The sequence below is a fragment of the Gallus gallus genome, chromosome 15 (assembly GCF_016699485.2).
Source record: "Gallus gallus isolate bGalGal1 chromosome 15, bGalGal1.mat.broiler.GRCg7b, whole genome shotgun sequence".
Classification (NCBI taxonomy): domain Eukaryota; kingdom Metazoa; phylum Chordata; class Aves; order Galliformes; family Phasianidae; genus Gallus; species Gallus gallus.
The window spans coordinates 7,016,612-7,029,388 of record NC_052546.1 but is presented as its reverse complement, the minus strand read 5'-3'; the positions used below and the strand labels follow the sequence as shown (position 1 = coordinate 7,029,388).

Sequence of the window (12,777 nt, the reverse complement as noted above, 5' to 3'; positions counted from 1 at the left end):
AAGCCATCCTGCACAACTGCTGGGAAACCACCTTGTGTTTCAATCCCAGTCACAGGCCTGGCTTTCAGACACCAAAAGTCAGGGACAGAGGTCTAAGATTAAACCACGTTGAGTACCTCGAACCAGCCCGCGTTGGCCCACAACACCCAGCCAGGTTCAAAGTCTCACTCTGCACAGTAAACACGCTCTGTTGCCATAGCATAGCATAAGAGAGACCCCCTAAAAGCTCCAGCATGGGGGCAAGCAACGATTCCCTCATTCAGGCACAGAGAGGGACCTGAAGTGCCAGGAGGGCTGACCCACGCAGGGAGCCGGGTTCAGCATCACAGAGCCGTGCACACCCTGCAGCCCCAAAGGCACCACTGCTTTCCCTACCCACTGCCTTCAGCCTATTTCTCTCAACAGAGCCTGGTGCACGTTCACCCTCCGTTGAAGACAACAGATCATAACAAATTAAAACATAACTCCGCACGTAAAAAGCGGGATAAAAGAACAAATTAGATTTTACAAGACAGCCCTTGCATACGTTGGCGATGAGCGCAGAACGGTTTTCCAAGAACAGAAGCAAAGTGAGCCCAAACGAGTCTGCAAGTTGCCGGGTAGCTGCCTTAATAACCCCCATAAATCATTACGTGAGAATAGATTTTACATCAGCTCACGTGTCTTTAGAGAAAATCCCTACTTCAGGCAGGCTCACTGCAGGGCAGCCGCACAAGGTGACCTGTAAGGGTCCCTTCCAACTCCAATCGTTCTGTGGCTCTATGCTTCCCAACAGCCTCCGTCCTGCCTGGGCACAGCACAGGGATATCCCCAACGCTGTCACACCTCTGGCAGCACCAGCTTACAAGGCAGAGCTCATGCACTAACCTAACAGTGGCCAACAGCATCAGGATTGCCAAGAAAAGGGGCATATACAAAGGCATGCAAAAACATTCCAATTTCTACCGTGACAGCTCAGTACAGCACTGATTGAGGCATTCTGTCTCAATCAGCTGCAAAGAATGTGCCTGAATTCCTCCACTAAAGCTCACCCAGAAGAACAGAGCGCCTGAGTTCTGTTCTTTTTCCACTTGTGGAAGCGGTGGGAGTTCCTCAGATTTACAAGTAAGTGGCATTAGCAGCTACCAGCAAGCTATTAGCCAGCTAACAAGTATTAGCAGCTTTAAATGTCACCGTTGTTGTTTGGAACTCGTTTCATCAGCTCTCTCCCTACGTCACGAGAACTCTCAGTCCCCGGGGAGGACGTGACAGTTTCCTCCTGGATCAATATTGCTTGCTGAAACAGTTATTAAGAACGGCTTTGACCATGCAGGTCTGCACCCCCCGACCCTGAGCAGCACTCCAATCTGCAACAGCAGGACGGTGCTGCCCAGTCCCGATGCCCTCAGCAAGCACTATGGGGGGGCCTCGAGCACCCTAACGAACCAAAGAAAGAAGCAAACTGCCCACAGCAGCACCAGCAAGGCTGTGACACTGCGGGTGGCACCGTCGCTCAGTGCATACCCACAGCACGTGGTGAGGTGAGGAGCGAAGCCGCCCCAATAGCGGCAGGGCACAGAACTCTCCCACGTGAATCTCACTGCCTTCCCGTGCGCTCCAAGAGAGGAAAGCTGCCGAGAGCTGAAGATTCAGGAACAGATGGCTCTCCTTCTCTCTCTCTCTCTCTCTGGCTTCCCCTTCTAATGGGAGGGATTATTGATAGAAGCATCTCAGCTCAACTCTGAAGCCGTTCTGCCTATCTCCAGCTCCCAACGCAGGCACTGCAGGTTGTTCCGCACCCTCCTTAACAGAGCACTGTTTGCAAGGAACCAGGACAGCATTTAGGGGCTCAGGAACTCTGCCTGCTCCCCAACCTGCCATGAATTGGTAATAGAACTGATGGCCAGAGCTCCCTGGTGTGTCTGCTGCAACTCTTCGACTACTGCTGAAAGCCAGAAGACTTCACAGCTTCAGCAATTTATGTTCTGCTTACTGTACCCTTGGTACTGGAGTTTTTCTCTGGTTACTAATGAGTTATCCCACTGAGAAGAGCGAGCAGCCCTGACAGGGCCAGGCAACTTGCTTTGTTATTGCTACAGAGCCATACAGGTAAATCCCATTAACACTGTTATTATGCCACGTTAGAGATGTGGAAAACTAATATTTACCTATTTCACAGTAGGGTTCTGAGCCTTAATTAGTCTGTGAATTGTTTGAGGACGCATGGATAAAGCCTCCGTGGAAGTGCAATGCTTCTGACTGCTGCAAAGGGAGGGAAACCAAGGCTGTGCATGGAGCAGTAACAATGCACAAGTGGGATGTTCCACCAGGAACGGGCTAAGAAAGCTTAAGTGAACAACAGCAGATGGACAAAACGTACGTAGAAAGCTGTACTGTTGGTAGGGGAGTGGCTGAGCAACATGCAAGGTTGGGTTTGTAACACAGAACCATAGAATGGCTTCGGTTGGAGGGGACCTTAAAGACCATCCATGTCCAGCTAGAAATACCCAAGAGACATTTCATTCAGAACATTGATAATCTGACACCTGTACCTCCCTACGTATTGTATTTGTTGTCCATCTTGTTCACTTTCTCTCCCACTTCTCCACTCCTGGAGCTGAGCCTCCAGCTCTCAGTAACCCAACCCAACAGCTGTACAATTACACCGCATTGCTGAGATGAAGACTATTTTTCCCCAAGACTCACATTTTCCAAGAACTGCACTGTGTATAAATGCTAATTTATATCAGCATGTACACATTATCCATTATGTGATGTTCCAGAGGATGATATATATATACGTATAAATTTCTTCTATTTTAAAGCTCAGATTTAATCCGTAGCTCCTCTGGGAAATCATACAACTGAGCGTCTCCAACACTTCTAAGAAGAAAAGAGCTTATCAGGCTGTATCCTGACAAAGAAACACTCAATTATTCATGATCAGAAGAGAAATAATCATCATCAATGCATACATCTCTTACAGTGACTTTGGATGCTGTCTGTCCCTGACACACACAAGACAGACATCTCCTTACAACCGCCTACGGGCAAAACACACATCGCCAGCACGAAGCCTCATCAGCATCACTCCCAATGATCCCCGGTGTAATTCATGCAAGCATCATGTTTATTTCACAACAAAATAAAACGTATGCCGAGAGAGACGTAGCCTCCAGCAACGCTTCCATTATCAGATGAAAACCAGACCTCAAACTCGAGGCTAATGCTGAGGAAAAAAAAGCGCACAGAGCAAAGCAGGCTCAGCTTGCAGGGAGGCTCCGAGCATGCATTTTTCTCTCCTCCAGCACTCACACCCCACACACAAGAGGAGAACCGCTGTAAGGGAACAGCTCGGTGCAAAGTGCCTTGCAGTTTCTGTTTCAGTTTGCACTCACGCAGTTTCTGACGTTTCCCTGCGGTTTGCTCTCGCTGTTGTTTTGAACCCACTGGAGGCACCGTGCAAGGAAAGCTCCCCAAACCCACACGGCAATCCTGCAAGACCATCCACGATCCAGGTTTTAGCCTGCGCTTGAACCGAGAACAAGGAGTCACACGAGAAGAGAAGGTCCCTCTTAGGACAGCATTTCAAACGCCGTCTCTTGTTCAGCCTCTGACTTCCCCATTCGGATGGTGCCCACTTCTGCGTGGCGGCTGCCTTCCCCGGGTCAGAAACGGAACCTCCCCAAAAAAACCACTTGAACGCACAGTCTGCCTCCTTGCTCTTGCTGAGAACCTTGCCAAGCACACGGCACTTTCCAGCCACAAGCCCCCTTCCCATGCCCACCCATCTCTGGTGCTGCTCCAGGCGCCCACGGCCCTGCCCTAACCTCACCATCCGTGCCCATCCAGCAGCCCAAAGCTCCCCTGACTTCCTCTATCCCCAACCAGGCTTTATTGCTCTCACTGTTATTTCCTCGGAGGACTGTTTCATGAGCCGAAGATGCCAATGACACATAGATCTTACACTTCAATTAAACAATAGCTTCAATAACGCTACGGGGAGGTGCTTCTCCAACCCAGCCTGTTATTTTTAGGCACCTCGGGGAGCGCAGCGAGCTGAGCTGCCACGCTGCGCCACGGAAAGAGGAAGAGCAAGGATGTTTTTCTCACCACGTTTTTGACTCCAGACCCATCTCACCAGCAGCACCAAAATTCTCAAGTATTGCAACACGATGGGTCCCTAACCAGGGGAACAAGGGGCAGAAAGCATGGTTCCTTGCACTAAAAAAAAAAAAAAAAAAAGCAACAACGGTGCTTTGGTTGTTCTCACCCTATTCTTCTTATTGCTTCTCAACAGGGCTGTCAGGGAGAGAGCTGCAGGAAATGCAGAGCAGGAGGTCAGCAGAGCGCTTCCCTCTCACTGCACAAAGGCCCTCCCTGCTGCTGCAGGTTGGCCTGTGCACAAGGATCTCTGCAACGGACCGAACGCTCATCTGGCCTGAATGCTCGGCTGGAAAGAGCCCCACGTACACAGCAGGCTGCAGCAGTGGGGGGGGGCAGCTGAATGCACAGGGCACCAAGCAGGAGCTGCACGCGGAGGAAGCAGCGCTGGTGTGGGTGGCAGAGTGCTCACCTGGGCTGGGACACCTCCAGCTGCAGCTTGCTGGTTGGAGAGGACAGAACAGAAATTAAAGGAAGTTTACACTCACTCATACCGCAGCATCAGCAGCTGCTGGAACTGCTAAAACACCTTTGGTTCTCACTTCTCACCAAGACCCAAAGCCACCAGCTCTGTGTAGGCGATAAGTGAGGTGGCTGCAGGCAACTCCCACATCCTAGCAGCCTGCAAACCAGGCCAGGAACCCCCGGCTGAGCCTAACCTGAGCTGAACTGCAGGATGCAGGACAAGGGGGAATGGTTTTAAACTGAGACAGAGGAAGTTTAGGTTGGATATGAGGAGGAAGTTTTTTCTCCCCCCCCCACTCAGAGGGTGGTGACGCACTGAACAGGTTGCCCAAGGAGGCTGTGGATGCCCCATCCCTGCAGGCATTCAAGGCCAAGCTGGATGTGGCTCTGGGCAGCCTGGGATGCTGGTTGGCGACCCTGCACATAGCAGGGGGTTGGAACTGGATGAGCATTGCGGTCCTTTTCAACCCAGGCCGCTCTATGATACTCCATGCCTCCGTTCAGCTCTGCTCCTCACCTACCAGGTAGATACAGGCTGTGCAAAATTCCACAATCAGACAGTGAACAAAAAAATAACACTGGTCCAAGGGAATGCACCTCAATAACCACAGTAATCCCTTTTCTAAAGGGATACTGTGACCCAACTTCTATCCTTAATGCCCAGCAGTCGCACGTGCTGCAGCAGACCCTGAGACTCTCCCAGCAGCTACACCCATTGCAGCTCATTTCCAAACTGCCCTCTGCAAGCAGTGTGCTTTCAGCACGCCTGCCCTGCAGCACAGTGTGGACCCCATGTGTCAATTACAGATATCAGGATAGCCAAAAAACAAAAAAAAACCCAATAAAAAACGACCTTTTTTTTCAGATTTTTCCCCCCCCCCTCTAAAGCAAACTCATAATCTGGTGTTGTAGCAAACAGGATGTGGCAGAAAGCAAATTAGCCAAGGTGGTTACGTACTGTGCGCCGAGACATGCTGTACTTCCCCAAGAAGCTTCTGCTGTGGAGGAAGCAGCTTCTGCAGGAGCAGGCTGTGGGGCTGCAGGGCAGAGCTTCGCCTCTGACTCATTCTGTAATTCTTAGAGAGTTCGTGACCGTTCTGGAGGAGCCCTCCTGCAAACGGCCGTCAGGGATCATCAGCACATGCAGCTGGTAAGGCCAGGGCTTGGAGGCAGGAAGCATCACCGGGTGTGAGTCCGTGCAAAGAGAGGCAGCAAAGTGAACAAAGCTCTGCTCCTTTCCCATTGGAAAGGGCGCTGCAGAACAGAACGAGCTGGGAACTGGAGCTGTAAGAAGGAACTGTGCTCCGGAAAAACAAAGCAACGGAACGGTCCTCATCCGCATCGCCTGCCAGAGCACAGGGAGGCTGCTGGATGAAGCTGGATGATGAGTGCATAAAGGAAAGCACTCTGCAGCAGCAGGCTGTCGGATGAGGCACGGAGCAGCAGGTCCAGCAGCGATGCTCCCTGCAGGTTGGGTCGGACCCAACCGAGCTGCCCGCACAGCTCACAGAGCAGCAGTGGCAGGGCAAGGAGAGCAGGCTTCCCATTACCACACCCTACTGACCTTACAGCACCGTGCAGAACGCCTGCCTACAACGGAAGGTGCTTTACCACAAGTTATTATGCTGATGCGTGGAAACAGTACAGATTTAATGGCAAAGAACAAGCTAGAAAACGCAATCAAATTTCAATGAGCCACCACGGTGCAGGAATGCAACGTTTTCAAGTGCAGTGCAAAGTCTGCTGTTAAAAAACCAGTCGTATTCCATCTTTTCTCCTTCCCCTCCAAAGGAGCCACCTCCAAACTCCAGCCCCATGGGCACAGCTGGCCTTCACATGTGGGACTGCACCACGGAGAGGAGGAGAGCTCTGCACATCTGCAAGCTGTGCATCTCCAGTAATGGGAAAAGCTAATCCCCTAACGACAGCCCGGGCTCTACAGTTCCACTTCTGGCAGCTACCAGAGTGGGGAAAATAAGGAGATAAAATCTTTCATCTCTTCCAGGGTCAGCTGCCTAACTGTAATTGCTGTGACTTATCAGAATAACTGCAGCAGTCTTCTCCGCTCTCTGCAATCAACTGTTAATGAAAAGTATTCAATTACATAAATACAAATATCCATTACATACAAGCTGTTCCATTCAAATCCTTTTTTTTTATTATTTTATTTTAAAAGAGACTTCTTCGTTCCGTTGCCAACAATGAGAAAGAAACACTTGGAGCCAACCCTTACGAGGTCGCTTAAAATCCCACTTATTTTGCAACTGCTAGGCTACAGCAAGACATGAATGCCTCAGCACAGAGCGCACGTGCTGAAAGATATCAGCACCAGCAAATGAGATATCCCTGCATGTACCACATAGATGCAGTGCCATGGGACACCAGCATCCTTAGGCAAAGGGGCACAGCAGCACCTTGCTCCCAGCAGCTGCTCATCGCATCCTCTCTCCTTTCCTTCAGGCAGGAAGAGATGCTCTGAGCTCCTCTCCTTCCCAGCCCAGCTTATGGTTTTGCCTCCCATTTTGCAAGAGAAGAGCTGCTGTACCATCGCTGCAGCCTTACAGCAACCCGCTCCTAAAATCCACTGCACCAGGACACCACAAGCTGCCAACGACATCCCCTGCACCGCTTTTACACCCATTAAATCTCAAAACCCAACATACGTATCTTTGAATCACGTTAAGCCTCCGGAAAGCAGACTGACCTCACAGCCTCTGCAACCGCTCTTCTCTCTTTCTTAAGACTGCCCACCCTCACTTCTCCCCCTCACAGCCTGCATCGTGCCCCGCTGCAGTGCTTCCTTGGAGGTCGCGCTCAGCAGATGCTAAGTAAGGTCTGTTTGCTGCCTCCTCTGCTCCTTCCTGGCCTCCTCCCAGCAGATCCACGTACGTTCTGCAGCCCGGTGCCAGGACGGGACGCAGCACTCAGCCAAAGCAGGATTACTTGCAGGCTGTGATCCCATGGTTATATTTAGTGGTGCGATCGAGCTGAGACGTCACAGCCCGAGGCTCACTGTAACACCCAGCTCTGCTAAAATGCTGCCTGATCTGCAGCTTCCCAACCTCTACGTGTGCGATTCTCCTGCACAAGCTCTCCTACCTCCTACACACGAAGCTCTTTGGTCATCTGCTCTGTGTGCTTACGGTCCTTCTCTGAGGTTCCTCATCCCAGCATCCCCACTGATAACCAAACGCTGACATGCAGGCCTGCTGGATGCCCCCATCCATCCCCAGCCATCACCCAGGCACCCTTCCCTGTGCTGCTATGGGAACACCCAGCAGACAGACAGGATGACAAGCAGGGTATTTCTGCACAACTGCTCCCTGACCAAGGCTTATTACCCTGCAGGAAAAAAAAAAAAAAAAAGAAAACCCAACGTAAACTGATGTGACACATTACATTGTTGACAAGCCCATACCAAGTAATACAATTTGCTCCTACGTGTTTCCAAGTAATTCAATTATTTTTCCAGTAGTTTTCCAGAACACGAAGTTAAGCTGATGGATTGCCTTGCTTCACCTTCTACCCTTCCACATTTCATCCTACCAAAGGCCTTTGTTTCACCGTGTCCTGCCCGGCCCACTCACCACGTGGATTCTCACAAGGCAACCTTAAGGGATGCACGAGAACTGCATTCCGTTGCAGTGCGACTCACCAATTTTCTGATGGAAGATCTTGTCGAAGGTTAATTCACCCCTTTCCTCGAGGTACTTCTGCATGACACTGCGGATGCTGAAAGGGAAAAAGAAGAGGCAATTGAAGCTGCTGCTTTTCACGGAACCCTCCACATACTTTGGAGAAACACCCACGCAAAGGCCAATGCAGACACCACAGCCCAGCCATATCTCTGCACTGGGCACTGCCTTCCTTGGCCTCACGTTGGGTCTTGGCCAGCACCACGCAAATAAAAGCATAAGTCAATCCAGTCAGCATCAGGCCGTTCACACACAACCACTGCCATACATCATTTGGAACATCAGGCAGCATTGGCTCCATTAGGAGCCCGGCTTGGCTGCGCTGCACTTAACATCTCCTTTGGCTAATTCATAATGTCACAACCGCTCATCGAAACCACATTAGCAAAGATTTTCTCTATTTGTCAAGCAACGTCGATATTCTTTTTAATATAAAGCTATAAAAATTTCATACGGGCAGCAATACAAGTAGATATATCTTCAAATCAATGCGGCACGGCGGTACGGTGCCATGATACAACCGTGCCACGGCAGCACGCAGCCAAAACTCCCCTATTTTGTTTTCATGGTTTCCAATTTTAAAGCCGGTATTTCCATGCACGCTCCGTTTTGGGATAAAAATAGCCACAAATAACCCACACGGTGGATTCTTGCCCTAAATAAGGCTGTCAAAAGATCACTCGCACCTCTTCAAAAGCACGGCTGAGCACCTGATCCCTGCGAGATGCAGGCTGCACACTGCTCCGTGTCAGGGAAAGGAAAGGAAAGGAACAAACCAGTTCTGAAATGCAGCAGAGCAGGCTGCCTCTCACAGCCAAACCCTCGTGCTTCCTGGAGAAGGCAAAGCAGACGGCTTGGCTTGTTCGGCACCAGGGCTCTCAGCCCCTTGCCCACATGGGGATGATCTCTGCAGCTCTGCCCTGCTCCGGTCCCAGCTCCAGTTCCCACACGAGCAGCAGACCAGCACTAACAGAGTGAGCCCTTCTCATAACAAGGGTGCTGAGAAGGCTCTGCCGTGCCATAGCGAGAGATCACATCAATCTGAGTCTAGACAACGGGAGGAGAGAATGGGAAAAGCAACGAGCGAGTGAAGTGCCCTGGGAAACACTCTGCCATGAACAGATCCCTTCAGCAGGGCTGCTCCTGAGCCCGACCGTCTGACCCTCAGCCACGAGTTGGAGGTGAAGAAGCGAAGCAGAGCCCACACATCCTTCAGCACAGCCTTCAGCTGGATGGAACACTGTGCAGCAGAGCCCAGCCCATGCCACAGGCAGGAAGGACGGCTCCTCTGCTCCTGACGCAGACCCATTAGCTGCCCTGCAGGCGAGCAATCCGCCACTAAAAGCCACATTTTGCACAGAAGCGGCCGTTCCTCGAAGGCTCTCCCTGTCCAAATGTGCTCTCAGCATTAATGGGAGCTGTGGCCTTCCCGCGGCTCAGCTCAGTTCACAGCACGACCCACCTCAATGGCAATACTCAAAACAAGCAAAACAAAAGCTGGCTGAAAACGAGATCCAGGGAGGCTCCAGAAGCAAAAGCACATCCGACCACATGGGAGAAAAACCTTTTGCCTGTGTATTTCTTTTACTTCACAGGGGAAGAAAATAGCAAGCAACAAAAAACTCGGGGATGCTCAGCTTGCTGTCCGCACACTATGGGTGTGCTGAGCTGATGGGGCAAGTACACAGGGCAGAAACCAAAAGGCAGGCTTAAAACTATACAATCAGACTTAAAATTATAGAAATCCTCAGCTATAGAGTAGCTTTGGTCGGAAGGGACCTTAAAGATCCTCTGTTCCATCCCCCTGCCATGTGCTGGCTGCCCCCAGCTCAGCTGCCCAGGGCCCATCCATGGCCTCGGGCACCTCCAGGGATGGGGCACCCACAGCTCTGGGCAGCACTGCCAGAGCCTCAGTGCCCTCTGAGTGAGCAATTGCTTCCTCACATCCAACCTCAATCTCTCCTCCTTTAGTTTAGAGCCGTTCCTCACTGTCCCATCCCTTCCAGGCAGGAAGGTGCCCACCTGCAGTCCCCAGTCTATGAGCTGGAAAGGAACAGGTCAACCCAACCCGGCCAGCAGGGCTGCAGGCTGCACTGGGAGCTGAGCTCAGCGCAGCAGCACAGCCCTTCAGAGCTGATCAGAGGCATCTGCTGAGCAGCAGCCTCTGTGGTTCAGGGGCCTTCCATCAGTCCAGAGCTCTCGCCGCCTATGAGCGTGCAGGAAGGTGAGCTGACGGGACACAGACAGAGCACGGCGCCAAGGGACGGGGGCACAACGCCCATCTGAAAACACACCTGGAAAAATTAGGGGAATAAAAAAAGCAAGGTGGGCTTTTTAATGGAAATGAACATGGAGAGGGCGTGAGGAGTGCACACCTGCAGCACTGCAATGAGCTCTGGAGAGCAGCCCCGGCTGTGAGCCCACAGCAGCATCCCGTGAGCCCAGTGTCACCGAACCTGGAAGGGAACTCATCTTCTGACGGGTCTGGGGATGCCTTGCAGCCATACAGCACGATGTCACCTTCCAGACACCACCCTGCCAGCCATAGGCACAGCCACAGCAGGTGCAGGCAGAAACCAGGAGCTGCAGCAGAGGGAAACGAGCAGCGTTCGCTTTTGATACTTCCTAAAAGTCCTGCTATTAATTTCAGAGCTGCACGGATTGCAATCCCTGGGGGTTCATCCTACTGAATAATGCAGGAGCTGCTCTGAAAGCATCTCACGCCTCGGAAATGGAAGGGCGAGGAGCGATGTGATGCTATGTGTGCACATGCATACTCTCCCCCATTGGAACGACATCAAGCAGCTACTTACTGCTGACCTCCTTACCACGGTGCCTTAAAGGAGCTTTTTATCATTTATCCTAAAAGCACGTCGTAAAGCAATGCAAGCTCTGAGTGGCGGGATGCTGTCTATTGCACAGATGGCCACCAGAGCTTGAAACATAACGATCACACCCACCTTAATGCACCTGCAGGCACTAATGCGCTCACCTATAAGGCGAAACAGGGGAGAGCCGAGCAGGCAGAGCACAGGGATGCATTGCATTGCATGCCTCCCACCCACTTCACTTTGCTCCCTCTCAGACTTCTACTCACTTCAGAGTCCATCACAGGCTCCAAGTGATTCTGTTCTCAGGTACCACGAAGCACACTTTGCACACTGCCACTGCTACTCATCCAGCAGGCAAAGTGAATTCCCAGCCCATAAAGGAGCGTCGGCCCATCTGATCCGATCTACTTACCTCCTGTGTGTGACGTGCCCCATTGGAAGGGGAAACAAATCATTAGGAGGCTGAAAAGACGTTTTTGGACAACGATGAAATAACACACAAAAACATGTGTTCCTCCGATCCTTTTACTTCCTAACACCCTATAATACTACCAGAATAACCCTGGCAGCAATGCCACATCCAATTGACTTAATTATTTTAATGGAGAAATCAAAGCAAATCGTTGGTACTAAATTAATTAGCGCACATGCTCATTCACTTCCTCGTCCCATCAGCTGTTGAATGGAGCAGTGATCAGTGCAAGGGAACGCTCTGATCCCTCCCCATGCACAGCACATCCCCACGCACAGCACTGGCCGCACACCATAGGATGGACCAACACACCAAAGCATCCCAATTTCACCCATTTCCACCCCATTTCCCATCTCAGCACGCTCTCTTCCAAACCATTAGGACAGAGTTCCCTTCCAAGTTCACGCTTCCAAACCATTCAGCTGCAGAGAACCGATGCTCCTGCAGTCCTTAGGGGCGAGCACCGGTTTTCTGCCCAAGCAGATCCACATCTGCAACGAGTATTCATGGAGCAAGCTTACAACCTAAAGCAAAAGCACGGAGCTGTGAGTTCAGCATAGCCACTACCCTCGTGCTCCTTGAGGACCGCCTGCATTACCACTGCTGAGATCTGAAACTAATACATAAGCTTCTGAGCACAGGAATAACAGCACCGAGCTGTAATGTCAGGGACGTGCCCTTCCTCCGTAACGCTGCTACTGGGAAACTGCAAGGAGGAGAAACTGGAACAACATCACATCTCCTCGCTCCAAATGCCATCCAGCCATCTGTCAGTCACAACGCGTTGGGTTTTCTTCGTGCAAACCACAGAATCACAACGCAACGTGCCTATTATTCTTGCCACTTGTCTGTATCTGTGCTTAAGGCTTTCCTTGGCAGCAGCGTGCAAGTGTGAAGGCTGAGCAAGCGAGAGCAACGCGCAGCCCACGCTGGCTGGGATGCACCACACCTGGCTGTGATTTACAGCCACACGATGCCATTTCTGAGCCCTCAGTGCCTCTGTGCACCACCCAAACCCACCCCGGAGCTGCTCACAGATCTGCCCCAAAAGCCTTTCGTGATGGTCAGCAAACCCACCTTCAGACAACACCGGAACGGCCCACGGTCATTACAGACACCAAGTGAAGGGATCAGCAATGCAAGCTTTACCAACAGTGATACAAACCAAGGA

The 12,777-nt window shown here is 51.4% G+C and overlaps 1 protein-coding gene across 4 annotated transcripts in view; it reads right to left on the bottom strand.

The window, feature by feature from the left end:
* Positions 1-12,777, bottom strand: part of GRK3 (G protein-coupled receptor kinase 3) — a 45,183-nt gene that overhangs the window by 28,687 nt on the left and 3,719 nt on the right. For all 4 annotated transcript variants that reach the window (XR_006931562.1, XM_015275493.4, XM_040648545.2 and 1 more), the window contains exon 2: positions 8,264-8,340. Coding sequence is in view for 3 of the 4 variants with exons in the window: in XM_015275493.4 (XP_015130979.2) it covers positions 8,264-8,340 (77 nt within the window). In the remaining variant the exon portion in view is untranslated. The remainder of the gene's footprint in view (positions 1-8,263; positions 8,341-12,777) is intronic.